Source organism: Malus sylvestris, chromosome 11 (genome assembly GCF_916048215.2).
Source record: "Malus sylvestris chromosome 11, drMalSylv7.2, whole genome shotgun sequence".
NCBI classification, from domain to species: domain Eukaryota; kingdom Viridiplantae; phylum Streptophyta; class Magnoliopsida; order Rosales; family Rosaceae; genus Malus; species Malus sylvestris.
This window is the reverse complement of record NC_062270.1, coordinates 6,312,632-6,338,172: the sequence shown is the minus strand read 5'-3', so window position 1 is coordinate 6,338,172 and position 25,541 is coordinate 6,312,632. Positions and strand designations below refer to the sequence as shown.

At 37.8% G+C, this 25,541-nt stretch overlaps 4 protein-coding genes and 2 pseudogenes across 7 annotated transcripts; 3 read left to right on the top strand and 3 right to left on the bottom strand.

Annotated features, from left to right (window-relative positions):
- Positions 1-208: 208 nt before the first annotated feature.
- LOC126589047 (uncharacterized) lies at positions 209-15,279 on the bottom strand. 3 transcript variants are annotated; one of them, XM_050254229.1, is made up of 4 exons: positions 14,658-15,279; positions 13,972-14,195; positions 11,750-11,936; positions 209-2,566 (listed from the first exon to the last, which is right to left on the bottom strand). In XM_050254229.1, exons 1-3 carry the CDS (start codon positions 14,699-14,701, stop codon positions 11,758-11,760), a joined length of 447 nt encoding a protein of 148 aa, XP_050110186.1. In that variant the 5' UTR covers positions 14,702-15,279; the 3' UTR covers positions 209-2,566; positions 11,750-11,757. The 3 variants fall into 3 exon arrangements, with proteins under 3 accessions (XP_050110186.1, XP_050110185.1, XP_050110189.1); XM_050254228.1 differs by lacking the exon at positions 209-2,566 and having other exon boundaries at positions 11,438-11,936; positions 14,658-15,267; XM_050254232.1 differs by lacking the exon at positions 209-2,566 and having other exon boundaries at positions 11,798-13,899; positions 14,658-15,265.
- Positions 2,467-4,117, top strand: LOC126590161 (pentatricopeptide repeat-containing protein At2g29760, chloroplastic-like; annotated as a pseudogene).
- On the top strand, positions 3,066-17,397 carry LOC126589046 (pentatricopeptide repeat-containing protein At2g29760, chloroplastic-like). Of its 2 annotated transcripts, none has more exons than XM_050254226.1 (2): positions 3,066-3,195; positions 16,235-17,397. In XM_050254226.1, the coding sequence occupies exon 2, from the start codon at positions 16,668-16,670 to the stop codon at positions 17,190-17,192; it is 525 nt and encodes a 174-aa protein (XP_050110183.1). In that variant the 5' UTR covers positions 3,066-3,195; positions 16,235-16,667; the 3' UTR covers positions 17,193-17,397. The 2 variants fall into 2 exon arrangements, with proteins under 2 accessions (XP_050110183.1, XP_050110184.1); XM_050254227.1 differs by lacking the exon at positions 3,066-3,195 and adding an exon at positions 3,512-3,645 and having other exon boundaries at positions 16,665-17,397.
- Positions 5,825-7,925, bottom strand: LOC126589042 (UDP-glycosyltransferase 71K1-like). Its single transcript, XM_050254224.1, has 2 exons — positions 7,232-7,925; positions 5,825-6,846 (listed from the first exon to the last, which is right to left on the bottom strand). Exons 1-2 carry the CDS (start codon positions 7,767-7,769, stop codon positions 5,951-5,953), a joined length of 1,434 nt encoding a protein of 477 aa, XP_050110181.1. The 5' UTR covers positions 7,770-7,925; the 3' UTR covers positions 5,825-5,950.
- Positions 17,398-17,516: 119 nt separating the features above from the next.
- On the bottom strand, positions 17,517-19,623 carry LOC126589043 (UDP-glycosyltransferase 71K1). The gene is made up of 2 exons (XM_050254225.1): positions 18,952-19,623; positions 17,517-18,569 (listed from the first exon to the last, which is right to left on the bottom strand). Exons 1-2 carry the CDS (start codon positions 19,487-19,489, stop codon positions 17,674-17,676), a joined length of 1,434 nt encoding a protein of 477 aa, XP_050110182.1. The 5' UTR covers positions 19,490-19,623; the 3' UTR covers positions 17,517-17,673.
- Positions 19,591-21,093, top strand: LOC126589389 (uncharacterized; annotated as a pseudogene).
- The last annotated feature ends 4,448 nt before the right edge of the window (positions 21,094-25,541 follow it).

Sequence of the window (25,541 nt, the reverse complement as noted above, 5' to 3'; positions counted from 1 at the left end):
ATATATGATAAAAAATTTAACCATAAATATAAATATCGTAATTGTAACATTTTTAACATTAAATGAATATATTTAGAAATAAAAAATATTTTATTATTGAAATAATTAATGATGTTATTAATATCAAGGACCTTGATCAAAAATTAAAAAGGAATAAGGTTTTAATCAATGGAGTAGCAAAAGTAAGGATGAGAACCTAATTTAGCCACACAAAAAACACATAAAAGTTCAGTTTTCTGGCTAGATGGTACCTAACCACAATTATTTTGTAGGATATTGCATTACCGCCTACTGATCATTTGAAATTATCATGTAGGATATTGCAACTTTAGTGATTATAAAAAGAGTAATACTAGAGAGATTAAAATTTTAAATTAAATTTTATAAACACAATGATGTAGTTGTTGATGATTGAATTATTACTTAAGTATTGATTAATGTGTTTACTTTCTATTGTCACTTTCTATTGGTGACACGTCATTGCATTACCCTTATAAAAATTCATTAAAAGGGGAACACTTCTTTTGTGAACAGAGACATCTCTTTGTATCATTTCAAAAATAGAAACTTGGTGGATATGTAAAAGATATTCTTTCTTTTCCATCACTTTGACATACTAAAAAAAATTTTGTGACATTTCAAAATTTTCAAACTTTTCAAATCGATTGTTTTCTATATATCGTAATGGGCGATTTTAACGATTATTGTAAAAAAAAAATAATCACAATACGTTTTTCGAACGAAAGAATATCTTTTTTTTAAATAGTTTTGACTTTGAATTTTCTTGTTCTTGATTCTCATCTATATAATAAATTTTATAAACAAGTCTATTTTTATATTGTGTTTCTTCAAAGTGGAATTGATCTTTTGTTTTTTCTTTTCCATTCACTCGAATCTTATATTCACTAAACTCAAAATATTATGTGTATCCACAAGAAGAGATGTGTTCTTAGAGTCTTGAATACTAGAAGAAAAGCACCTATAACTAACAAGATTAAGTGAATAATCAAATAATGGAGACTCGGGTCCTAAAAGTACATAATAAATATCGCCAAAGTCCAATACTGTAGAGAAAATTAAGTGAAATACTTCAAGCACAAAGTATGGAAATGTTTCTAGAACTTCCCCACCTAAGAAGGTAAAATGAATCCATTGTTCATGCACATGCTTCTCTAGTACAAAATGAGTCACTTTAAATAGGTTCATTGGTTAAGTCTAAAGAATGAGGATTCTCTCTGGATTTTCTTCGTGAGGATCTTAGAGATCTTCAAATCGTGTCTATTCATCGTATAAATTATTTTAAATACTTTTATTTAAAATTAAATATGAATAGTACTTGATAAAAATTGACCACATAATATACGATGTACGAACACGATTTGAGGATCCAGAGAGAATCCTTATTCCATGAGGTCGATCCTCCTCAAAAAACTTAAGGAGCGTTCTCACAAGCTACAACCTCCTTCGAGCAATTAGAGCAACTCCAACAGGGGAGGTTACTCGAGGGACAAGCCAGCAAACAGGGCCAAATTGCTGGGGGGATAGGGTCTAGCGTATGGGAGCCCAAGGGACAGGCGAGGCCAGAGCAACAGGCCCAGCAAGGATTGCCAGCCCGAGAGCCCGAGGGCCATGTGACGTGGGCTAACGTCAGGACGACGTCATCCATAATATAAAATTAATAAAAATATAAAAAAAATTAATAAAAAATTAAAAAAATGTAAAACTCTGGCTTCGAACTTAACAGCTCTCGCCGGAGTTCGTCGCCGAGACTGATGGCATATGGGATCCGAATCCACAATAAATGTAGAAAAAAATCCAAATCAGACCAAATATTCCATAACAGAGGCCATATTCAACGCAAAAATTGAAAGAAAAATTGAAAATATTAAAAAATCGATTTGGCCGCTGGGTTTGTGCTCCCCACCACCGTCATCTCCGACCATTGGGTTTTGTTCTCCACCGCCGTCAAACCGACTCTCTGGCCGTAAATCTGGGTTTTGTTGACCACCGGCCGTCAAATGGGTGGGGTTAGGGTATGGTGGTGAGCTAGAGGTGGGTAGGGTAGGGAATGATCAGGGGAAAGAAGAGTGGAATCGAAGAATGAGGGGAATGTTGGATGTGCAGGGGATCGAAGAGGGTTAGGTGGGCGTAGAGGAGAGAAGGGAGGGGAGTGAGAGAGTGGGAAGGAACACGAAAGATAAATGGTAGAAGTTTCGGGAAGACCAAAAAGAAAATATAAATTAATAATATAATATTAATTTTAAAAAAATACATTAATATTTTATTGCCAATTGCCAAGGCTATTCAGTGCAGGGGTGGAGATGCAAAAAACAATTGCTAAGGTAATTACTATTTATTAAGGGTAATTACTATTGATTAGATGGATTAAATAGTGAATAGCCTGGAAATAGCTCTCACGCTGGAGTTGCTCTTAAAAAACCACGAGCTTGAGTGACTATAGAAGAGATGGCAACTCTAAGCACCCACCTTATCTCTCTGCCACGTCACCTACCAAACCTTCCATCCCCAACCGCCACTAACGACCTTCATTTCTCAAGCGACCCACCTCTTTCCTCAATCGACCACTACACCAGCTTCAAGCAGCTGAAGCAAGTCCACGTCCAAATGCTCTGTACAAGCCTTCTCTCCGACCCTTACTCCGCCAGCAAGCCTATCACCATCTGTGCCCTCTTCTCCAGTTCCAGCCTCGCTATGCATGCCAAGTGTTCGATCAAATTCCTCAACCAAATCTCTACTCTTGGAATACCCTCATTCTCGCTTATGCGTCGAGCACCGACCCGACTGAAAGCATCCTTATACTTCTGGAAATGCTTTATTGCTGTGTGGAAAGTCCAAATAAGTTTACTTACCCGTTTGTGATCAAGGCGGCTTCAGAGCTCCAAGTTTTGAAGCTCAGAAGAGGGTTTCATGGCATGGTGATAAAGGCCTCGCTTGGTTCGGATGTTGATATTCTCAATTCTCTGGTTCATTTCTATGGGTCATGCGAGGATTTGGATTTCGCATGGTGGGTCTTCGTGAAGACTACTAAGAAAGATGTTGTGTCTTGGAATTCTATGATCACGGCTTTTGCGCAGGGGAACTGTCCAGAGGAAGCCTTGGAGTTGTTTAAGGAGATGGAGGAGGAGAATGTGAAGCCGAATGATGGTGAGTGTGTTGTCAGCTTGCGCAAAGAAGGTGGATTTGGAGTTTGGGAGGTAGGTTTGTTCTTGTATTGAAAGGAATGAAAATGGAGAGAACTTGACTTTGAACAATGCTATGCTATGCTTGATATGTGTGTGAAATGTGGGAGCATTGAGGAAGCGAAAAGATTGTTTGATAGGATGTCGGAGAAGGATATTTTCTCGTGGACTACAATGCTTGATGGGTATGTTCAGTCAGGAAATTATGATGAGGCTTGGTGGGTTTTCGCTGCAATGCCTGGTCAAGACATTGCTGCATGGAATGTCCTCATTTCGTCTTATGAACAAAGTGACAAGCCAAAGGAGGCTTTGGCGATTTTCATGACTTGCAGAAAAGGAAGAGCCCGAAACCTGACGAAGTCACTCTAGTTAGTACTCTGGCAGCCTGTGCTCAATTGAGAGCAATTGTCTTGGTGGCTTGATACATGTTTACACAAAGAAGCAGGTTATGAAGATGAATTTACAAAATCCCGTTTTCTGTAAGCAATGTTATTCAACTACTTTCATCCGCGAGATTTGAACTTAAATCTCATCCGACAACGTGGGGGCTCAATGTCACAAACTCCAAAACCCTATTTCCTAACAAATTTACAAAATCGTTTTGTTTGATTTATCATTGTAGAACTAAAACATATAAATTACAAGCTGATAAATTCATAATCAATGATAGGAGCATATTTATGCAACTGAGTTAGCTTGTTCTCATTCATTTATGTTGTTATTTCTTAGTTAATTATGTATTTTAAGCTATTTTCGTGTGTTTGTAGGTCCATAGGCCTTATAAAGCAATAAGGTACAATTTTGGTGCATTTTGGAGCAGTTTTGGGCTTGGAATGGATAGCACATGCATGAAGCAAGGTGGATGGACGAAATTGAAGAATAAAGAGGCTTGGAATGTGTTAAAAATAAAGAATAATTAATGAGTCAAGATTACCTTATTTTGATCTAATCTTTCCTAATCCTCAATGTCCCTAAGTTCCAACAACATTCCTTGTCTATTTCATTCACTCATTGCCGAGCACCACCCTTGTTCCCTCCATCATTCCAAATTTCTTGCATCAATCATCACTCCACCTTAACCCTTGACTCATTTCTACACCATTCCACTTCCCTTTCCTTTCTCTACCATGTGCACAATCATTCATGTTCCCTACTTGCATTCATTGTTGCAACACCACTCCATTTTACCCTTCATGCTTTGCATCATTACTTCACTTTCACCTTTGAATCATTTCAACACCACTCCATTTTACCCCTCATGATTTGCATCATTACTTCACTTTCACCTTTGAATCATTTCAACACCACTTCACTTTCACTTTCACCTTTGCATCATTACTTCACTTTCACCTTTGAATCATTTCAACACCACTCCATTTTACCCATGTTTTGCATCATTACTTCACTTTCACTTTCACCTTTGCATCATTACTTCACTTTCACCTTTGAATCATTTCAACACCACTCCATGTCCCCCTCCATTGTCTTGCACTTCCTCTATAAAAGGAAGTGTGTGTGTAACATAAATTTAGTTCATATATTTTTTTAGATCATTCACTCCCATTTCAATACAACCTTCATCCAAACACATCCATTCATATTTACATCCATTCCTTCATACAAACAAACATTCAAACACTCACCAACACCTTGTGCCGTAGTAAAGGAAGGAAAAGAAAGTGCTTGGACGTGCGTGCTGTCAACTTGAATCGTTGGAGCGTTTAGGTGTTTTCTTTCTTTTGTTTTCAATGTTAAATTCATTTTCTGATTTTGTTGCAATTATGAGTGGCTAAACCCCCATTTAGTTAGGCGGAAGTTTGAAGCCATGAACATGCTTGAGATATGAATTGATTTCTTCCAATTGTGATTTGATAAGTTGTGATTGCAATTCAATTATCTATTTTATTCATAACTGATTCTTGTATGTTTATTAAGGATGCATACTTAATTTTCATGCATGAATTAGATGCTAGAATATAAATGAGTTTCACCTAATCGTTACAAGTTTATATTCATGAGTAGTAAAGGTTGTTTATCACAATCGCGTTAATTGAATTCTTGGCAATTGTATCATGCATTCATAGTTATAATTGCCTCGTCAACACTTATGATTTTCATTGAACGTAATGATCTCTGATTGTATCTCTATTATGCATTCATATAGGGGACTTTTAGATAATGATTTAGGTTGTCGCATGCATTCATCCAATTCAATGAGTAAATGAAAATCTGATGGTTAATTTGTGCATCACGATTAATCTGGGGTGTTGAGCATAATAGTTTATTGAAAAGCAATTGGAAATCGATTCATGTACAAGAGTGTCATGTGTGAAGAATGGACCTCTAACTAATTCATCCATCATTTTATTTCTCAAATTCATTTTAGAATCTGCCTAGTTTTATAACTTGCTTGTTTATTTCAAATTCGTCCAAAACTCAATTCCCCTTTACTTTAGTGTGTCTAATTAGTTAGAATTTGTTTTAGTTTGTGTTTTTAAGTGTTTTGAGTCTATAGAGTCTAGTTAAGTGTTTTTAAGTTTCTTTTTGTAAGTCAGTTTAGTTTAGATTAGCAATCGCTCCTAATCCCCAGTCCAAAACAATCTCTACTTATACATATACTACAATTGTCAAAAGAGGGTTTAATTTGCGTGCTTAACTTTCATCGCATCAATCAACATACAAGAACAAGGAAAAATTAGTACATTCATGAGTTCTTAAACTTAAAAAATTAACAACCACTACTTAAAACCCTAATTCTCACCAATCACATCCTCAATAAATCTCCCAACAGAAGCAAATGAAGACCCTCCATCCTTCACAGCTTTTCTAGCCATCTTTCCCATCTCTTCCACCTTCTTCCTCACCTCACTATCCTTCTCCATCACACCAACCACAGCCCTCTCAATCTCGTCCGCCCCCACCACGTCAGCGCTGCCTGTCTTGTAATCCAGCCTCATCTCCAACGCCATCCCCAACTCCCTCACCATCCAGAAAGCATTGAGCTGCTGCTCTGCATACATGGGCCACGTCGCAATAGGGACGCCATGCCACAAGCTCTCCAAGATCGAGTTCCACCCGCAGTGCGACAAGAACCCTCCAGTTGCACTGTGGGCCAGGACCTCCACCTGTGGGGCCCACCCACATATCAACCCTTTCTTCCCATTGGTCCTCTCCAAGAACCCATCTGGCAAAACTTCTTCAAGATTTGAGCAATCACTTGGGACGGTGCCTTTGGGGGACGGCATGCGCAGGGACCATAAAAACCTCTGCCCACTTTGTTCAAGCCCTAAAGCTATTTCCTTGACTTGCTCTGCCCCAAAGCTTCCCATGCTACCAAAACACAAAAACACAACAGATTTCTGAGGCTGGTCATCAAGCCATTTGATGATCTTGTCGCGCTGTGCCTGGTCTAGGTTGGAATGTGCCTGACCGTCATCCAGGTCGATCACTGGCCCGACTGGGTACAGTGAAGGGACTCGGTCGTCATTGGAAAACAATGTGATAGCGTGTGTCTCTAACTCTACAAATGTGTTTACTATAATGCCTCTAGTCTCTCTAAATCTTGAAGCCAACTTGATGTAAGCGGAGCAGCTACCGTCTGTCAAGGCCACAGGCAAAACTCTAGGAGGAACCGGGTGGACAATACCTAAGTGCCGAAAATTTTCAGTGTAAGAATCAAACTCCAAGAAATCACAACTTTTCAACTGCAATGAAGTCTAAGGGGGCGCATCTTTAAACATTGGACATGTTGGTCTTTTTCGGTGGAGATAGCATTGTACTCGTTTGATACAGTGAAATTTCATTTTGCAGAAAGCACTTTTACTCTAAACATCTATGCTAGAAATGATTTCATATGACATGCTGATTTTTGTTTATTAAAAAGTCAATTGCTTCCTGAAAAATGACTTGAAATGCTTCGTGAAGAAACCACTTGCATGTGCTTCTCCAGAAAGAGTCTTTATGACTTAGAAACACTTGTAACTTTTCATGTTAAACGCATTAAAAAACACTTGTGATTGTCAGAAACATACCTGGGATTGACCAATCGGGATCGGATTCTTCAACAGCAATCTGGTTTTTTTCATGAAGAATTGGAAGGTTGAGCATGAAAGCTAGATATCCTGTATTGCTTGTCAGGAAAAGATAAGAAGGAATATTGAGTTCTTTGGCCACATCAATCATGGACACACAGAATAAATCAACTACCAAAGCAGCAACACGAATCGAATCTGAACTATTAGCACTAGAGGAGACGAGGTTGGTGATGATTTTCTTGACACTGGGGACGTGACTCTCAATGTAAAGAGAGAAGATCTTTGCTCGTGACTTGTACATCTCTTGCGGAGGTCTATATTGAGGTTGTGGGACATCAATGAATCGGATTCGGGGTTCTGAGGCTGCAATCGATTTTGTGTATGAACTTAGAGTGGTTGGGTAGAATGACTGGATGGCAAGAATGGTGATCGAAATTCTGTCGTTGCGATCGATCAAACGCTTTGCGAATTGCAGCGTTGGTACAAGGTGGCCTGCTCCTGGTGCTGGGATGAACACTAGTTCCACTTTCTTCATCTTTCTCGGTTGTTCTTTCACTCTTTCTGGTTTCTACTTTCTACTTTCTACTTCCTACTTTCTTTGCACATCAACCACACACATACATATAGTGATATTCTTCTATGGGATAAAAATGCTTAATTTGAACTACGTATTAAACTGCAAAATGCGAAAAAGAGTACGGCAAAAGGATGTATATATATAAAACTTAAATATTATATGGCTCTCCCATGAATCATTGCTTACGTACTCTCTATTTTGTCGCTGGGAGAAATTTTTCGATATCAACAATATGTCTACACTAACTTCTATAATACAGTTGGTTAGAATTTAAAAAAAAATTAATTAGTTATATTATTACATTTAGTGCAACGTTTGTTTTCGACACACTAAAAGACCTCTTCGAGCTAGCCAAGGCAAGACTGGGTACATGCCCCCACACTCAAATAAAACTACAAAACGTTATTTTTACTACATTTTTCATACTATATTTATATCAATTTTTAATAAAAATGAAACTCACATTTATTAGTTGGTCCTAGTGCCAAAAAAATTAATATAAATGTGGTAAGTACGGTGTTGCTTATAAAACCAATATACTCAGCCCACCACAGTTCACGTCCCGGTTTTTCTAGTAGTTATAGATGCGAAAAGAGTCAAAAGACCATGTCGGCAACCAACAAGAGTCAAAACACCTAAAAGTTTAGGGCTTGGTATTCAACTTAAATTCCACTTTTTAAATTAAAAAATAATCTTAAAGTTTTAGACTTTAAAAACTTATTTGGTATAACTATTTTAAAAAACTGAACTTAAGACTAACTAAAAAATATCGTCTATTCTCTAAAAATATAAAAAGTGAGTTTTTAGAATTTTTAAACTTAAACTCACTCATTTCTTTTCTCTCCATCATCCCTTCACACTCCAAATCTATCTCTCTCTTTTCTTCTTTCTCTTTCCTTTTTTTTTCTTTTAACTTTTTCGTTTCTCCTCAAATTCTCTTCATTGTTTCGGTTCTTTCTCTCACTCATCTTCCTCTCTATCTCGTCCTATCTTCTCCCTTCTTTCTCTTTGTCTAGTTTAAGTCGTAAGATTTAAAATTTTTAAATTACAAACCAATCAAGTTTTTGAGTATTAAAGAAATTTATTTTCAAAAAATGTTCTTAAGAAATGTTTTTAAAAATGATAAAAAAAAAAATTAAATAGGACACCATGCCCTTAATTTTCTAGCTAGATGGTACCTAACCACCATTATCTTGTAGGATATTGCATTACCACCATCAATTGCATTTGACCGAATCAATTGATCATTTGAAATTATCATGTAGGATATTGCAACTTTAGTAATTATAAAAAGAGTAATACTAGAGATATTAAAATTTAAAATTAAATTTTGTAAATAGAATAATATAGTTGTTGATGATTAAATTATTACTTAAGTATTAATTAACGTATTTATTTTTTATTGATGACACGTCATTGCATTACCCTTATAAAAAATCATTAAAAGAGGAACACTTCTTTTGTGAACAGAGACATCAACCACACACATAAATATAGTGATGTTCTTCTATTGGATAAAAATGCTTAATTTGAATTACGTATTAAACTGCAAAATGCGAAAAAGAGTACGGCAAAAGGATGTATATATAAAACTTATATATTATATGGCCCTCCCCTACATCATTGCTTACGTACTCTGTCAATTCCTACATCATTGCTTACTTAGTCTGTCAATTATCTCACTGGAAGAAATGGAGGTGTCATTCCACTTTCTGTGCCCTCCTGTACTCTTTTGTTTTGTATGATCATAATTAAATTACATTAATATTTTATATTACTATTTATTTTTGTTTTATTATCTCTATAAAAAAAATATAAAATGTTGACGTGACTTAACCGTGACCACACAAACAGAAGAGCGCGAGAGGATAATGGGAAGTGGGAGGGCAGAGAATCTGCTCTGGGAGAAATTTTTCGATGCCAGAAATATGTCTCAATACATTTTTTTTTTGAACGAGTGATATTATCTACATTAAGATAGAGGGTGAATTTAGCCTCACAATGAGCTAGCAATAATGTGGTTTAAACTCATTTTTGACGAGAATCGAAACTAAGACCTCTCACTTACAAGTGAAGATGAATACCACTTGACTGTAGTACTAAATGGCAACTCAGTACACTAATTGTTTTAGTATAATTGGTTGGAACTTTGAAAAAGAAAATTTCAACTAGTTATATTATTACACTTAGCCCACTGTTTATTCTGAACACACTAAAAAATCTCTCTTAGCTAATGCAAGATTGGGCACATGCCCCCACACTCAAATAAAACTACAAAAATGCTATTTTTACCATATTTTTCATACAATATTTATATCACTTTCTAATAGAGACGAGATACACGTGTATTGGTTAGTCATACTTCTATTAAAAAATACAATATAAATATAGTAAGTGTAGCGTTACTCATAAAACCAATGTGAATCAAGGGAAATGATATTTTCCACCAAGTTCACCAAGGCACACAATCTGGGCCTTTGAAATTTGATCTAACGACTACAAATAAAGACCCACTTTAAAAATTATAATAACTTTAGCCGTTTGATCAAATTTCAAATATTCGAATTGTGTGTCTTGTTGGATTTGATGGAAAGAATCCTCTCCAAATCCTTTCCTGAAAATAAAAACCAATATAGTCCGAGCCCCATACAATGAATTTAAGCCCACTAGTTCACATCCCATTTTTTCTAGTAGTAATAGATGCGAAAAGACTACGGCAACATACATCTTTCTTTGTATCATTTAAAAAAATAGGAAAACTAATGAAATTGGTTTTAAAACTTTGAGTTCTAACGATAAGGACAAAATAAAGGGTAAAGTGAATAGTATCATGATTGACTTTTTAGTGTAAAAATATGATTTTTCATTAAAGTCAACAGTACCATGAATTTTTCGTTAAAATTCCCTTAAAAAATAGTAGTCAAACTTGGTGGATTTTTCAAACGAGAATTTTTTTTAATACTTTGACTTTGAATTTTCTTGTTCTTAATTCTCATTCAAATAATAAATTTCATAATCAGGTCTATTTTTATACCGTGTTTTATTAAAGTGGAATTGATTTTTTGGTTTTTCTTTTCCATTTACCCGGATCTTATGTTTGCTAAACTCAAAATATTAGGTGTAGCCACATTAATTAGAACATCTGTGTTCTTGGAGCCTTGAATACTAGAAGAAAAACACCTATAACTAACAAGATTAAGTGAATAATCGAATAATGGAGTCTTGGGTCTTAAAAGCACATAATAAATATCGCCAAAGTTCAAAACTAAAAAGAAAATTAAGTGAAATACTTCCGGCACAAAGTATGGAAATGTTTCTAGAACTTTCCCACCTAAACCTACTCCCTAATCTCGAGTAGTTAGGTGAGGAGGTAAAATGAATCCATTGTTCATGCATTGGCTTCTCTAGTACAATATGAGTAGCTTCAAACGGATTCATGTTCGGCCTGAATACAATTAATTTGGCATGGATTACATCTAAGTTAACAAGTCATGCATTCTTGCCTCAACAAGTGAAACCGATGGTTTTTTTAGTCCGAACTGGCTAAAGTTAATTTTAAATCGAAGAACGTTTTCACGATGCGGAACATAAAAAACGTTTTCACAAGATCGAATCTCCTCAAAGAATTTAAAAAAGGGAACTTTAACGAAAAACTCCCGGTACTGTTCACTTTAACGAAAAACCACATTTTTACACTAAAAAGTAAATCCTGATACTATTCACTTTACCCTTTATTTTGTCCTTATCGTTAAAATTCAAAGCTTTCAAATCTTTTTCATTAGTTTTCCTTTTAAAAAACCTCAAGTGAAAGCGGCTAGTGCGAGAGTGACCACAGAAGAGATGGCAACTCTAAGCACCCCCTTATATCTCTGCCACGTCACCCACAAACCCTACATCCCCAACCGCCACTAACGACCTTCGTTTCTCAAGCGACCCACCTCTTTCCTCAATCGACCACTGCACCAGCATCAAGCAGCTGAAGCAAGTCCACTCCCAAATGCTCCGTATAGGCCTTCTCTTCGACCCCTACTCCGCCAACAAGCTTATCACCGTATGTGCCCTCTCCTCCTTCTCCAGCCTCGACTATGCCCGCCAAGTGTTGGACCAAATTCCCCAACCAAATCTCTGTTAGAATAAACACAACACCAGGATCATGCAAAGCAAGTTACCGTGATCAAAACACAAAACCATAAACCATAAAGCAATGCACAGAAAGAAAACATATCTGCAGAAGAGTTCGAAGCTGCTGCCATGTCTGATTTCTGCAACAAAGTCGTGGGGCACCTTCTCCTCTCTTCAGTGAACGAGACTCTCAACTAATAATAGGTCTTAGTTTTTTATCGAGTACACACTGCAAGAGCAGAGGCCACCATATATATACTATACAATCTTAGCCAAATTCTATAAGGATTCTCCTATTAAAATCCATATAGAATACCAATTCATCCCAAATAGCAGTCCAGTTACAACATGGATTTACAAATCCATTCCCAACAAGACTTCCTACTCAATCTCTAATCCTACAACCAAGTTTATCAATTCATACTCATGCTCATATTCTAACATTCTCCCACTTGAGCAAGTATGAACTGAGAAAACTAGTTCGATTAAGACTATAATAGGGTGATCACTACGCCCCTTTGAGCTACATCATAATCAGTCTAAAGCCCTCAGATTGCTTATGTTAAATCTGCACTTATAACATTATGATCAAATTGACATCAGTGGACCTAAATATCCACTCCCACTATTCCTTAACTTAATTCGAAACAATTAAGTCCAACAGATAGTAAAATTATCAACTAGTAATTCATTCCAATATAAAGAATTACCAATATATGAATTCAACCAACTGCTCAAGTCAAATCACAAAGATTCTCAAGCATCAATCTGAATCCAAAACACATATATGTCCTTATAACTTGACAAGGATTTCCTATTACAATCCTTATAGAAAACAACTTATGTTTTCCAAGCCATATCAGTTCAAATATTTTTAACAGAACCCTTCACAAACAAGGATTTGTTCACAGCTTCTCATCAGGCTTTCTTATTCTAATTGGACTTAACCATTCACCGTAAAAAACACCCAATCTCATGTTTATATTATTACATTTTCTCCCACTTTAACATGAGATCAGTTTCAGACATGAACTTCTCCAATTTATAAGAAGTGACTGCAGAGCCTCACCTGAGAATCCATCGTTATGACCATCATTCTATTACACTCCAAAACATGGAAACAGAGAATCATAAACCACAACCAAAATGCAGTATTGATTCTAAGTTCACACATATCCAGACTGCAAATATGACTCATAACATAAACTGATATTAAACAGTCAATCACATAATATGCTCCCACTTTTCAAAAAGACCAAAACATAAATCGATCTTATAGGAAAGCAACATAACCTTGACTTAAAACGATTTACTAATCATAAGCTTAAAACAGCCAAACTGTTTCCAAAGCATCAAACAAAACTTCCTCTACAATAAGACCACCATCCAAAACTGCAAAACTTTAAAATTTTAAAGTAACGAGCCTTGGGAAAAGACTGTTATTGAAACATCATATCAGGAATTTAAAATTATACAAGATGTAAGCTTTATGTTTCATGTCTCTGATCTGATTTTCAAGAATTACATACCATTTATTAGATGAGTACCAATACTCAGTAGCGGAAACATATATATATCAGACCAATCAATTACAAAAATTGAATCTCTGAATGCAATAAACCTAGCTAACAATTATACTAATTGATAATTAAACTAGCTAAACATAAACTTAACTTTAGAGAAGAACAAAACTGCCACACCAGCTCTTCGAACTTCACAGTAGCAACACTTCTCAAACTTTATTTTGCAATTGTCCTTAATGCAGCAATTGCTCTTTGTAAAACAGAATAACAAACTACTCCCACTGATCAAAAGACTCTTCACAGACATTAACTACCTCTTTGCCATTAGCTCTCAGATAATCCTTATACAATTCACAATCCTTTCTTAGATGACCTCGAGTTTTGCAGAAAAAAACACTTAAGCTTGGCAACATTTTTAACTTTTGGTTTAAGATTGTTAGACCCTTTAGAAATATAAAATATTTTAGTAGAAGTACCAGTCTTATCAGAAGGTTTGGAGTACTTGAAATTCTTACCTGAATTATTTCCAACATTGTTGAATTTCTTCCCCTTTCCTACTTGCACAAAATTCACAGTCTCAACATCCTTGCCTCTTTCTTGCTTTTGCCGAGTCTCCTCTTGAACACATTGTGCGATGAGCTCATCTATATCCCAACTCTTGTCTTGTGTATTATAAGACACCTTCAGCTGAGAGTTGGTATATAAGCTAAGTTCAAAGTCTTGAGAGACATGGCGGATGCTGCAGAAGAAATCACAAATATGAACCAGTTAGGTTCCTAATTTCCTTTTGCAGTTTAGCACATCACAACTCTCATCAATAAATCATACATATAGACTTAACAACATATAGTTGATAAGCATACATAGAAAAATTGACTTATCAAAACTTAGCGAAAACCATGACAAGATATGCAACAACAGACAGTCAAGAGATGTCTCATGCATGATAACCATCATTCATGGTTTAACAGAAAACATAAAGGTGCATTATTAATCTGCAGATTTCAAAATAATTGCAGATAACACATGATCGAACACCCAAGGTCTAAAATTTATGCAAAACAGTTTCAATTCAATTGAATCCATATAGATTTTGTTATCATAATCTTATCCTTTAAGATCTAATATAAACCCTGGACTCAATCTTGCAGAACAACCGTTAAGAAGGCAAGAATAAAACTTTGCAATTTATCAAACATACCTTGCACAGATCCAATTTTTGAAACAGCGCAGCGGAATAACCATTCAAATTGATCATATCAGTTGCAAGATTGTAACCCAGAAGCATGTATTGTTGGTTAATGTTCTTACTCGAAAAGACCCAATCGGAAAGAAAACCCCTTCCCTTGGATTTGCAGAAAATCCAACCGTAACATCCTTTGAAATTCAAAAGGTTATATTTTTCAAACATGTTTTGTCGTTATTCGCAAGGCATTATACTAGAACCTGTGTTCGATTCCCCAACGCGGCAACGAAGATATATTTTCCTCAATATTATTTATGGTTTTGGAACCTATTGGTTTTAATCACAGAACTTATAATTTATGAACCCAAGGCTCTGATACCATTTGTCACATCCCTGCCCGGGGCGGACCACTTCTCGGGCCCGCTCCACCACCGTAGCATGATATTATCCGCTTTGGGCCCCGACCACGCCCTCACGGTTTTGTTTTTGGGAACTCACGAGCAACTTCCCAGTGGGTCACCCATCCTGGGAGTGCTCTGACCTCATTCTCGCTTAACTTCGGAGTTCCTACGAAACCCGAAGCCAGTGAGCTCCCAAAAGGCCTCGTGCTAGGTAGGGATGAGAATATACATTTAAGGATCACTTCCTTGGCCGATGTGGGATGTCACAATCCACCCCCCTTAGAATAAACACAACACCAGGATCATGCAAAGCAAGTTACCGTGATCAAAACACAAAACCATAAACCATAAAGCAATGCACAGAGAGAAAACATATCTGCAGAAGAGTTCGAAGCTGCTGCCATGTCTGATTTCTGCAGCAAAGTCGTGGTGCACCCTCTCCTCTCTTCAGTGAACGAGACTCTCAACTAATAATAGGTCTTAGTCTTTTATTGAGTACACACTGCAAGAGCAGAGGCCACCATATATATACTATACAATCTTAGCCAAATTCTATAAGGATTCTCCTATTAAGATCCATATAGAATACCAATTCATCCCAAATAGCAGTCCAGTTACAACATGGATTTACAAATCCATTCCCAACAAAACTTCCTACTCAATCTCTAATCCTACAACCAAGTTTACCAATTCATACTCATGCTCATATTCTAACAATCTCTACTCTTGGAACACCCTCATTCACGCTTATGCGTCGAGCACCGACCCGACTGAAAGCATCCTTGTAATTTTGGAAATGCTTTATCGCTGTATGGAAAGTTCCAATTTTTTTACTTACCCGTTTATGATCAATGTGGCTTCAGAGCTCCGGATTTTTTAGCTCGGAAGAGGGTTTCATGGCATGGTGATAAAGGCCTCGCTTGGTTCGGACGTTTAAATTTTCAATTCGCTGGTTCATTTGTATGGATCGTGCGGGGATTTAGATTTGGCACGGCAGGTTTTCGTGAAGACTACTAAGAAAGATGTTGTGTCTTGGAATTCTATGATCACGGCTTTTGCGCAAGGGAATTGTCCAGAGGAGGCCTTGGAGTTGTTTAAGGAGATGGAGGCGGAGAATGTGAAGCCGAATGATGTGATGATGGTGAGTGTGTTGTCAGCTTGCGCAAAGAAGGTGGATTTGGAGTTTGGGAGGTGGATTTGTTCGTGTATTGAAAGGAATGAAATTGGAGAGAACTTGACTTTGAACAATGCTATGCTATGCTTGATATGTATGTGATATGTGGGAGTATTGAGGAAGCGAAAAGATTGTTTGATAGGATGCCGGAGAAGGATATTTTCTCGTGGACTACAATGCTTGATGGGTATGCTCAGTCAGGAAATTATGATGAGGCTTGGTGGGTTTTCGCTGCAATGCCTGGTCAAGACATTGCTGCATGGAATGTCCTCACTTCGTCTTATGAACAAAGTGACAAGCCAAAGGAGGCTTTGGCGATTTTCATGACTTGCAGAAAAGGAAGAGCCAGAAACCTGACGATGTCACTCTAGTTAGTACTCTGGCAGCCTGTGCTCAATTGAGAGCAATTGTCTTGGTGGGTTGATACATGTTTACACAAAGAAGCAGGGTATGAAGATGAATTGTCACCTCACAACCTCGCTTATCAACATGTATGCAAAGTGTGGGGATCTGGATAAGGCACTTGAGGTGTTTAAATCAGTGGAAAGGAGAGATGTGTTCGTATGGAGTGCAATGATTGCTGCTCTGGCAATGCATGGGAAAGGGAGGGATGCATTGGATTGTTTCTCAAGAATGCTAGAAACCAAGGTGAAGCCCAATTCCATGACACTCACCAACCATGCTGGATTGGTGGACGAAGGAAGAACGTTTCTCTATCAAATGGAGCCAGTTTTCGGGGTTGTGCCTGGTGTAAAGCACTATGCTTGCATGGTCGATATTTTAGGTTGTTCTGGAAATCTGGAGGAAGCTATAGAGTTGATTGAGAAAATGCCAATAGCTCCTACTGCTTCTGTATGGGGGGCTGTTCTTCGGGCCTTTGGACTTCATGGGAATGTTGAGCTTGCTGAAAAGGCGTGTAGCCATATGCTTGAGTTGGAGCCGAAAACGTTAACAGCAAGATTGAAACTTCATTAGCATTGACTTTTAGTTGCAGGAGATGGTTGATTTGCTAGCAAGGATGGCCTGCAAGAAATGAATAAATGATAAACTGAAGTTCTTGGTCTGCAAGAAATGAAGTCAATTTGTAAAACCTCTGGAAGCTTCTTGGTCTATATTTCTCATATGGTTCCCACTATCCTTAATATGCATTATGTCATTGATTAATATGTGATAACCAAAATCCCGTTTTCCATAAGCAATGTTATTCAACTACTTTCATCCGCGAGATTTGAACTTAAATCTCATCCGACAACGTGGGGGCTCAATGTCACAAACTCCAAAACCCTCTTTCCTAACAAATTTACAAAATCGTTTTGTTTGATTTATCATTGTAGAACTAAAACATATAAATTACAAGCTGATAAATTCATAATCAACATACAAGAACAAGGAAAAATTAGTGTACATTCATGAGTTCTTAAACTTAAAAAATTAACAACCCATACTACTTAAAACCCTAATTCTCACCAATCACATCCTCAATAAATCTCCCAACAGAAGCAAATGAAGACCCTCCATCCTTCACAGCTTTTCTAGCCATCTTTCCCATCTCTTCAACCTTCTTCCTCACCTCACTATCCTTCTCCATCACACCAACCACAGCCCTCTCAATCTCGTCCGCCCCCACCACGTCAGCGCTGCCCATCTTATAATCCAGCCTCATCTCCAACGCCATCCCAAACTCCCTCACCATCCTAAAAGCATTGAGCTGCTGCTCTGCATACATGGGCCACGTCGCAATAGGGACGCCATGCCACAAGCTCTCCAAGATCGAGTTCCACCCGCAGTGTGACAAGAACCCTCCGGTCGCACTGTGGGCCAGGACCTCCACCTGTGGGGCCCACCCACATATCAACCCTTTCTTCCCATTGGTCCTCTCCAAGAACCCATCTGGCAAAACTTCTTCAAGATTTGAGCAATCACTTGGGACTGTGCCTTTGGGTGACGGCATGCGCAGGGACCATAAAAACCTCTGCCCACTTTGTTCAAGCCCTAAAGCTATTTCCTTCACTTGCTCTGCCCCAAAGCTTCCCATGCTACCAAAACACAAAAACACAACAGATTTCTGAGGCTGGTCATCAAGCCATTTGATGATCTTGTCGCGCTGTGCCTGGTCTAGGTTGGAATGTTCCTGACCGTCATCCAGGTCGATCACTGGCCCGACTGGGTACACTGGAGGGACTCGGTCGTCATTGGAAAACAATGTGATAGCATGTGTCTCTAACTCTACAAATGTGTTTACTATAATGCCTCTAGTCTCTCTAAATCTTGAAGCCAACTTGATGTAAGCGGAGAGCCTACCATCTGTCAAAGCCGCAGGCAAAACTCTTGGAGGAACCGGGTGGACAATACCTAAGTGTCGAAAATTTTCAGTGTAAGAATCAAACTCCAAGAAATCACAACTTTTCAACTGCAATGAAGTCTAAGGGGGCGCATCTTTAAACATTGGACATGTTGGTCTTTTTTGGTGGAGATAGCATTGTACTCGTTTGATACAGTGAAATTTCATTTTGCAGAAAGCACTTTTACTCTAAACATCCATGCTAGAAATGATTTCATATGACATGCTGATTTTTGTTTATTAAAAAGTCAATTGCTTCCTGAAAAATGACTTGAAATGCTTCGTGAAGAAACCACTTGCATGTGCTTCTCCAGAAGTCTTTATGACTCAGAAACCCTTATGACTTTTCATGTTAAACGCATTAAAAAACACTTGTGATTGTCAGAAACATACCTGGGATTGACCAATCGGGATCGGATTCTTCAACAGCAATCTGGTTTTTTTCATGAAGAATTGGAAGGTTGAGCATGAAAGCTAGATATCCTGCATTGCTTGTCAGGAAAAGATAAGAAGGAATATTGAGTTCTTTGGCCACATCAATCATGGACACACAGAATAAATCAACTACCAAAGCAGCAACACGAATCGAATCTGAACTATTAGCACTAGAGGAGACGAGGTTGGTGATGATTTTCTTGACACTGGGGACGTGACTCTCAATGTAAAGAGAGAAGATTTGTGCTCGTGACTTGTACATCTCTTGCGGAGGTCGATCTTGAGGTTGTGGGACATCAATGAATCGGATTCGGGGTTCTGAGGCTGCAATCGATTTTGTGTATGAACTTAGAGTAGTTGGGAAGTATGACTGGATGGCAAGAATGGTGATCGAAATTCTGTCGTTGCGATCGATCAAACGCTTTACGAATTGCAGCGTTGGTAGATGGTGGCCTGCTCCTGGTGATGGGATGAACACGAGTTCCACTTTCTTCATCTTTCTCGGTTGTTCTTTCACTCTTTCTGGTTTCTACTTTCTACTTTCTTCGCACATCAACCACACACATAAATATAGTCATGTTCTTCTATTGGATAAAAATGCTTAATTTGAACCACGTATTAAACGGACAAGGATTGTCTACCCTTCTTGTTCCGTGTCCTCCTATATCATTTTGTTTATATGGTCACGGTTAAGCCACATCAATATTTTATATTATTATTTATATTATCTCTACAAATAAAATAATATAAAATATTAACGTGGTTTAACCGTGATCACATAAAATAAGAAAGACACAGGGGGCACGGGAGACAATCTTGACCGTATTAAACTGGAAAATGCGAAAAAGCGTACGGCAAAAGGATGTATATATATAAAACTTAAGGGTAAATTACATAGTAACCCTTCAGGTTTGAGGTCTATTACAAACCCATACAACATCTTTAAAACATTTCACATTCATACCTCAAGTACTATTTTATTTCAATATAATACATCCGTTAGATTTTTCATCCATTAATCCGTTAAATGCTGACGTGACAGACACATTTGTGCCATGTGGCTGCCAAATGTCTGCCACGTGGCAATTTTTTTAACGTGACAAACACATTTGTGCCACGTGGCTGCCAAATGTCTGCCACGTGGCAATTTTTTTTAACGTGACAGACACATTTGTGTCACGTGGCTGCCAAATGTCTGCCACGTGGCAATTTTTTTTTAATTAAAAAAAAAACCTGAATCTTCAACAAAAAAAAAAAAAAAAAAAAGCCAAAACCTAGTTCGTCTTCCCCACCCCTTCTCCCCACCTGAGCACACCTTCAACCCAGAATCCCATTCCCCCACCCCTTCTCCCCATTCGAGCACACCTTCCTCTAAGTTCTTCGGCCACGCTGGCCTTATGTCCTTCATCTCCGTCGTCTTTGATTCCCAACGTCCAAGTTCATCTCCAGGTTGTTGTTGAGACCATCCTCTGCCACAAACGCTCTGACCGATTCCCAAGCTCCTCAACGGAGCGTCCACTCCTTACGAGGCCTCCGAGGCCGATGTCGGCAGCATCACTGTCTCTATGGACATGTGGATGCTTCAAGATCCGAGTCACAACTCCCATTCCTCCTTTCGATTCACCAGTTCTCGGTCTGCTAGGGCTTCCTCGCCGAAACGCAAGTGATTCACTGTGGCCGACGAGTCCTTCACCAAGTTACTTCAGCTCCAGCAACATGCGAATCTGGATCTCCAGTTGACCCCGACCCTGTCTTTCAAACCCAAGCCCAAACCGGAGACTCAACGACCGGGAACCCCGTCCATGAACTCGGATGAGTCCGGCGTCACCACGTGCTTCGAGAGTGGGTTCAAAGATCAACACCCGTAGTCTTACGCCGTTGGACTGGAGAGAAAGCTACTCAACTTGTTCCCCTGAGGAATTTTCCCTTCCGCCAATTTTTTGTTGGTGAATCCGACGCGGCTATATGAAATTGAAATACAGGGTGTGCTTGGGTGGGGAAGACGAACTGGGTTTTTTGGATGGGAGGGGAGGTGAAGACAGCGGGGAGGGTGGGGGAATGAGATTCTGGGTTGGGGGTGTGCTCGGGTGGGGAAGACGAATTGGGTTTTGGATTTTTTTTTTTTAAATTAAAAAATTATTTTTTTTCCGCATGACAGACATTTAGCAGCCACGTGGCATAAATGTGTCAGTCATGTCAGCATTTAACGGATTAATGGATGGAAAATCTAACGGATGTATTATATTGAAATAAAATAGTACTTGATGTATGAAAGTGATATGTTTTAAAGATGTTGTATGGGGTTGTAATAGACTTTAAAACCTGAGGAGCTACTATGTAATTTACCCAAAACTTAAATATTATATGGTCCTACCCTACATCATTGCTTACGTACTCTGTCTATTTTGTCGGCTGGGATAAATTTTTCAATATCAACAGGACGGCTACACTAATTTTTATAGGGATATATGTTGATATAGGTTCAAAATAATTAAAAATTAGACCTATTTTAAAAGTAAAAAATCATTAAAAATTAGACTTATTTTAAAGGTAGGTCTATAAAATTAAACCTATTTCAAATTTTCTCATTTTTTTATAATACAATTGGTTAGAACTTTAAAAAAAGAAATTCAATTAGTTATATTATTACACTTAATGCAACGTTTGTTTTCGACACACTAAAAGACCTCTCCGAGCTAAGGAAAGATTGAGTACATGCCCCCACGCTCAAATAAAACTACAAAAATGTTATTTTTATCACATTTTTCATTCTATATTTGTATCAATTTTTAATAAAAATGAAACTTACATTTATTAGTTGGTCCTACTGCCAAAATATTTAATATAAATGTGGTATAAAACCAATATACTCAGCCCACCACAATGAATATAAGCCCATCAGTTCTTGTCCCAGTTTTTCTAGTAGTGATAGATGCGAAAAGAGTCAAAAGACTACGGCGGCAACCAACAAGAACAGAAAAACTGGCGACACTAAAAACAAATATAAGTAGAACTTACTCTGCCTGAATCCAATTTTTTATACTAAAAAATAATTTTTAAATTTTAGATCTTAAAAACTTGTTTAGTATAACTATTTTTAAAAACAAAACAAAACAAAACAAAATAAACTAAAAAATATAGTCTATTCTCTAAAAACATAAAAAATAAGTTTATAGAATTTTTAAACTTACACTCACTCATTTCTTTTGTTTCCATCCTCCTTTCTCACCCCAAATCTATCTCTCTCGTCTACTTTTTTTTTCTTTTACCTTTTTTGTCTATTCTCCAATCTTCTTCATTCTTTTGATTCTTTCTCCCACTCATCTTCCTCTCTATCTTGTCCGATCATCTCCATTCTTTATAATTCTTTCAATCATCTATTACTTTATTTCCTCATCTCTTCTATTTCTCCCTCTCATGTGATTCCATCTTTTTATCTAGTTTAAGTCGTAAGATGTAAAATTTTTAAATCGCAAACCAATCAAATTTTTAAGTCTTAAAGAAAATTATTTTCAAAAAATGTTATTAAGAAATGTTTTAAAAAATAATAAAAAATTTCAAATAAGATATCAAACGGACTCTTAATTTTCTGGCTAGATGGTACCTAACCACCATTATCTTGTAGGACATTGCATTACCACCTTCAATTGCATTAAACTGCAAAATGGGAAAAAGAGTACGGCAAAAGGATGTATATATATATAAAACTTAAATATTATATGGCCCTCCCCTACATCATTGCTTACGTACTCTGTCAATTCCTACATCATTGTTAGTTAAAGGAGATGGTTGATTTGACGCACCGTTTTTCCAACAAGCTAAAAACATATCTCCTAGCCAAGGCAAGACTGGGCACATGACCCCACTAGTTCACATCCCATTTTTTCTAGTAGTGATAGATGCGAAAAGTCTGTGGCAACAGCCAGGAAGAACAAGAAAGCTAGCCAAACAAAAACACATAAAAGTTTAATTTTTTGGCTAACCACGCGAAAAGTCTATGCAATATCTTGTAGGATATTGCATCACCACCATCAACTGCATTTGACCAAATCAATTGATCATTTTAAATTAAAATTTTGTAATTTAAATGATATAATTATTGATGATTGTATTATTATTTAAATGTTAATTAATTTACTTACTTTATATTGATGACACATCATTGCATTACCATTATAAAAATTCATTAAGGGGGGAGCGTTTCTTTTGAGAACAAAGACATCTTTCTTTATATCATTTAAAAAATAGTTGTCACACTTGGTGGATATGTGAAAGATATTCTTTCTTTTCCATCACTTAGAAATATAAAAAAAAAATTGTGACATTCAAGTTTTTTCAAACTTTTCTAGTCAATTGTTTTTTTTTTATATATAGTAACGGACGGTTCTAATGTTTATAGTAAAAAAAGATAATCACAATAGGTTTTTCAAACGAGAAAATATCCTTTTTTTAATACTTTGACTTTGAATTTTCTTGTTCTTAATTCTCATCCACAAAATAAATTTAATGAACATGTCTATTTTTGTACCGTGTTTCTTTAAATTTCGATTGATCTTTTGGTTTTTTTTTTTTTTTTTCATTCACTTGGATCTTAAACTTGCTAAAGTCAAAATATTAGGTGTGGCCACGTTAAGTAGACTGTAGAATAGATGTGTTCTTTGAGCTTTGTATAATAGAAGAAAAGCACCTTTAACTAACGAGATTAAGTGAATAATCAAATAAGGGAGTCTCGGGTCCAAAAATCACATAATAAATATCGCCTAAGTCCAATACTGCAGAGAAAATTAAGTGAAATATTTCCAACACAAAGTATAAATGTTTCTAGAACTTCCCCAGCAAAACCTACCCCCTAATTTGGAGTAGTTTTTTTTTTTTTTTTGGACAAACTGAGAACTTTCATAAATAAAAACTAATACAAGAAATGGAAGGCCCGGAGGCAAGCCAAATACAAGTAAAAGCTACAAGTAAAAACAACCGACAAGCTCATAAAGAGCAAGCTTACATCAACAAAAATCCTAGATCTGAAAGAAAACAAACTCCACCACGCCAGCTGTGCCGCCATCGCCAATCCGTCACCACCACCAAGAGAAAGAACCCACGAACAAACTGGATGAACGGAATATGGGGGGTGAGCGAGCCACCTGCGCAAAAAGCGCTTCCATAATCCTACCAAATAGTGCTAAACGCACTTTAAAAACCACCCAACACCAAGGTGCACCGCTGGAAGGAGACACACCATGGGCAGAGTAGCGGAGGTCGGCGGGGAAGGATTGACGACGGGGAGAAACATCGGGGGTAAAAAAGGGCATAAAACCCAAAACTGAGACAAGCTCAGAGAGGTTGAGACAAGGCTCAAAGAGGCTAGAGAAATGCATGAAAGAAAAGCAGAGAAATAAAGGAACAGCAGCAATGACAAGGAAAAGAAACAGAGGGAAAGAAGAGGAGTCCCTCGGCCCAGGAGAGAAAGAGGAAGAGGAAGAAACTAGGAAACGAATCCCAGGGAAGAAGGGGAGGGAAGGAAATGATGAGGGGGGTGTGGGGAGAGAAAGAAGATCAGAGGGAAGGAAAGGAAAATTGGGGAGCGGGGTGAGAAAGAAGATCAAAGGGTAGAGAGGAGGAAGAAAAGGGGTAGTAGTAAGGGGATGCCTGCCGACCCCAACCAGAGGAAGGAGTCGGCGGCGAAGGCTGGGGTTTGAGGGTTTCTGCGAGAAAGAAAGGTTGGAGCAGCTACCCAAATCCACCAAATCTGGAGTAGTTAGATGAGGTAAAATGAATCATTTGTTCATGCATAGGCTTCTTTAGTGCAAAATGAGTCACTTCAATAGGTTCATTAGTTTGTCCTAAAGTACAATAAATCTGGCATGGGTTACATCAACCATGGCAGTTCATCAGATAAATTAATAAGTCATGCATTCTTGGCTCAACAAGTGAAACCGATGGTTTCTTAGTCACAACCAGCTAAAGTTAATGTTAAACCGAAGAACGTTTTCACGAGGTAGAACCTCCTCAGAGAACTTAAAGAGCGTTTTTACAAGGTAGAACCTCCTCAAAGAATTTAAAAAACCTTAAGTGAATGCGGCTAGTGCAAGAGGACCACAGAAGAGGAGAAATTTTTTATTGTGACTCCGTGTTCCGGTCATATAGAAAAATCTCTATACACAGAGAGATGGCAACTCTAAGCACCCCCTTATATCTCTGCCACGTCACCCACCAAACCCTCCATCCCCAACCGCCACTAACGACCTCCATTTCTCAAGCGACCCTTCTATTTCCTCAATCGACCATTGCACCAGCATCAAGCGGCTGAAACAGGTCCACGCCCAAATGCTCCGTACAGGCTTTCTCTTCGACCCCTACTCCGCCAGCAAGCTTATCACCGTCTGTGCCCTCTCCTCCTCCTCCAAGGTGAAGCCCAATTCCGTGACATTCACCAACGTGTTATGCGCTTGTAGCCACGCCAGATTGATGGAGCCAGTTTACGGGGTTGTGCCTGGTCTAAAGCACTATGCTTGCATGGTCGATATTTTAGGTCGTTCTGGAAATCTGGA

What these genes read in the sequence shown, in the direction of transcription:
- LOC126589042 (XM_050254224.1), bottom strand. Translation starts at nt 7,769, where the DNA reads ATGAAGAAAGTGGAACTAGTGTTCATCCCAGCACCAGGAGCAGGCCAC. An exon ending in TCCCGATTGGTCAATCCCAG is followed by an intron (nt 6,847 to 7,231) that starts GTATGTTTCTGA and finishes TTCGGCACTTAG; the next exon opens with GTATTGTCCACCCGGTTCCT.
- LOC126589047 (XM_050254229.1), bottom strand. Translation starts at nt 14,701, where the DNA reads ATGGTTATTCCGCTGCGCTGTTTCAAAAATTGGATCTGTGCAAG. An exon ending in AAAAATTGGATCTGTGCAAG is followed by an intron (nt 14,196 to 14,657) that starts GTATGTTTGATA and finishes TTTCTTCTGCAG; the next exon opens with CATCCGCCATGTCTCTCAAG. An exon ending in CAATGTTGGAAATAATTCAG is followed by an intron (nt 11,937 to 13,971) that starts GTAAGAATTTCA and finishes TTATTCTAACAG; the next exon opens with AGATTTGGTTGGGGAATTTG.
- LOC126589046 (XM_050254226.1), top strand. Translation starts at nt 16,668, where the DNA reads ATGAAGATGAATTGTCACCTCACAACCTCGCTTATCAACATGTATGCA.
- LOC126589043 (XM_050254225.1), bottom strand. Translation starts at nt 19,489, where the DNA reads ATGAAGAAAGTGGAACTCGTGTTCATCCCATCACCAGGAGCAGGCCAC. An exon ending in TCCCGATTGGTCAATCCCAG is followed by an intron (nt 18,570 to 18,951) that starts GTATGTTTCTGA and finishes TTCGACACTTAG; the next exon opens with GTATTGTCCACCCGGTTCCT.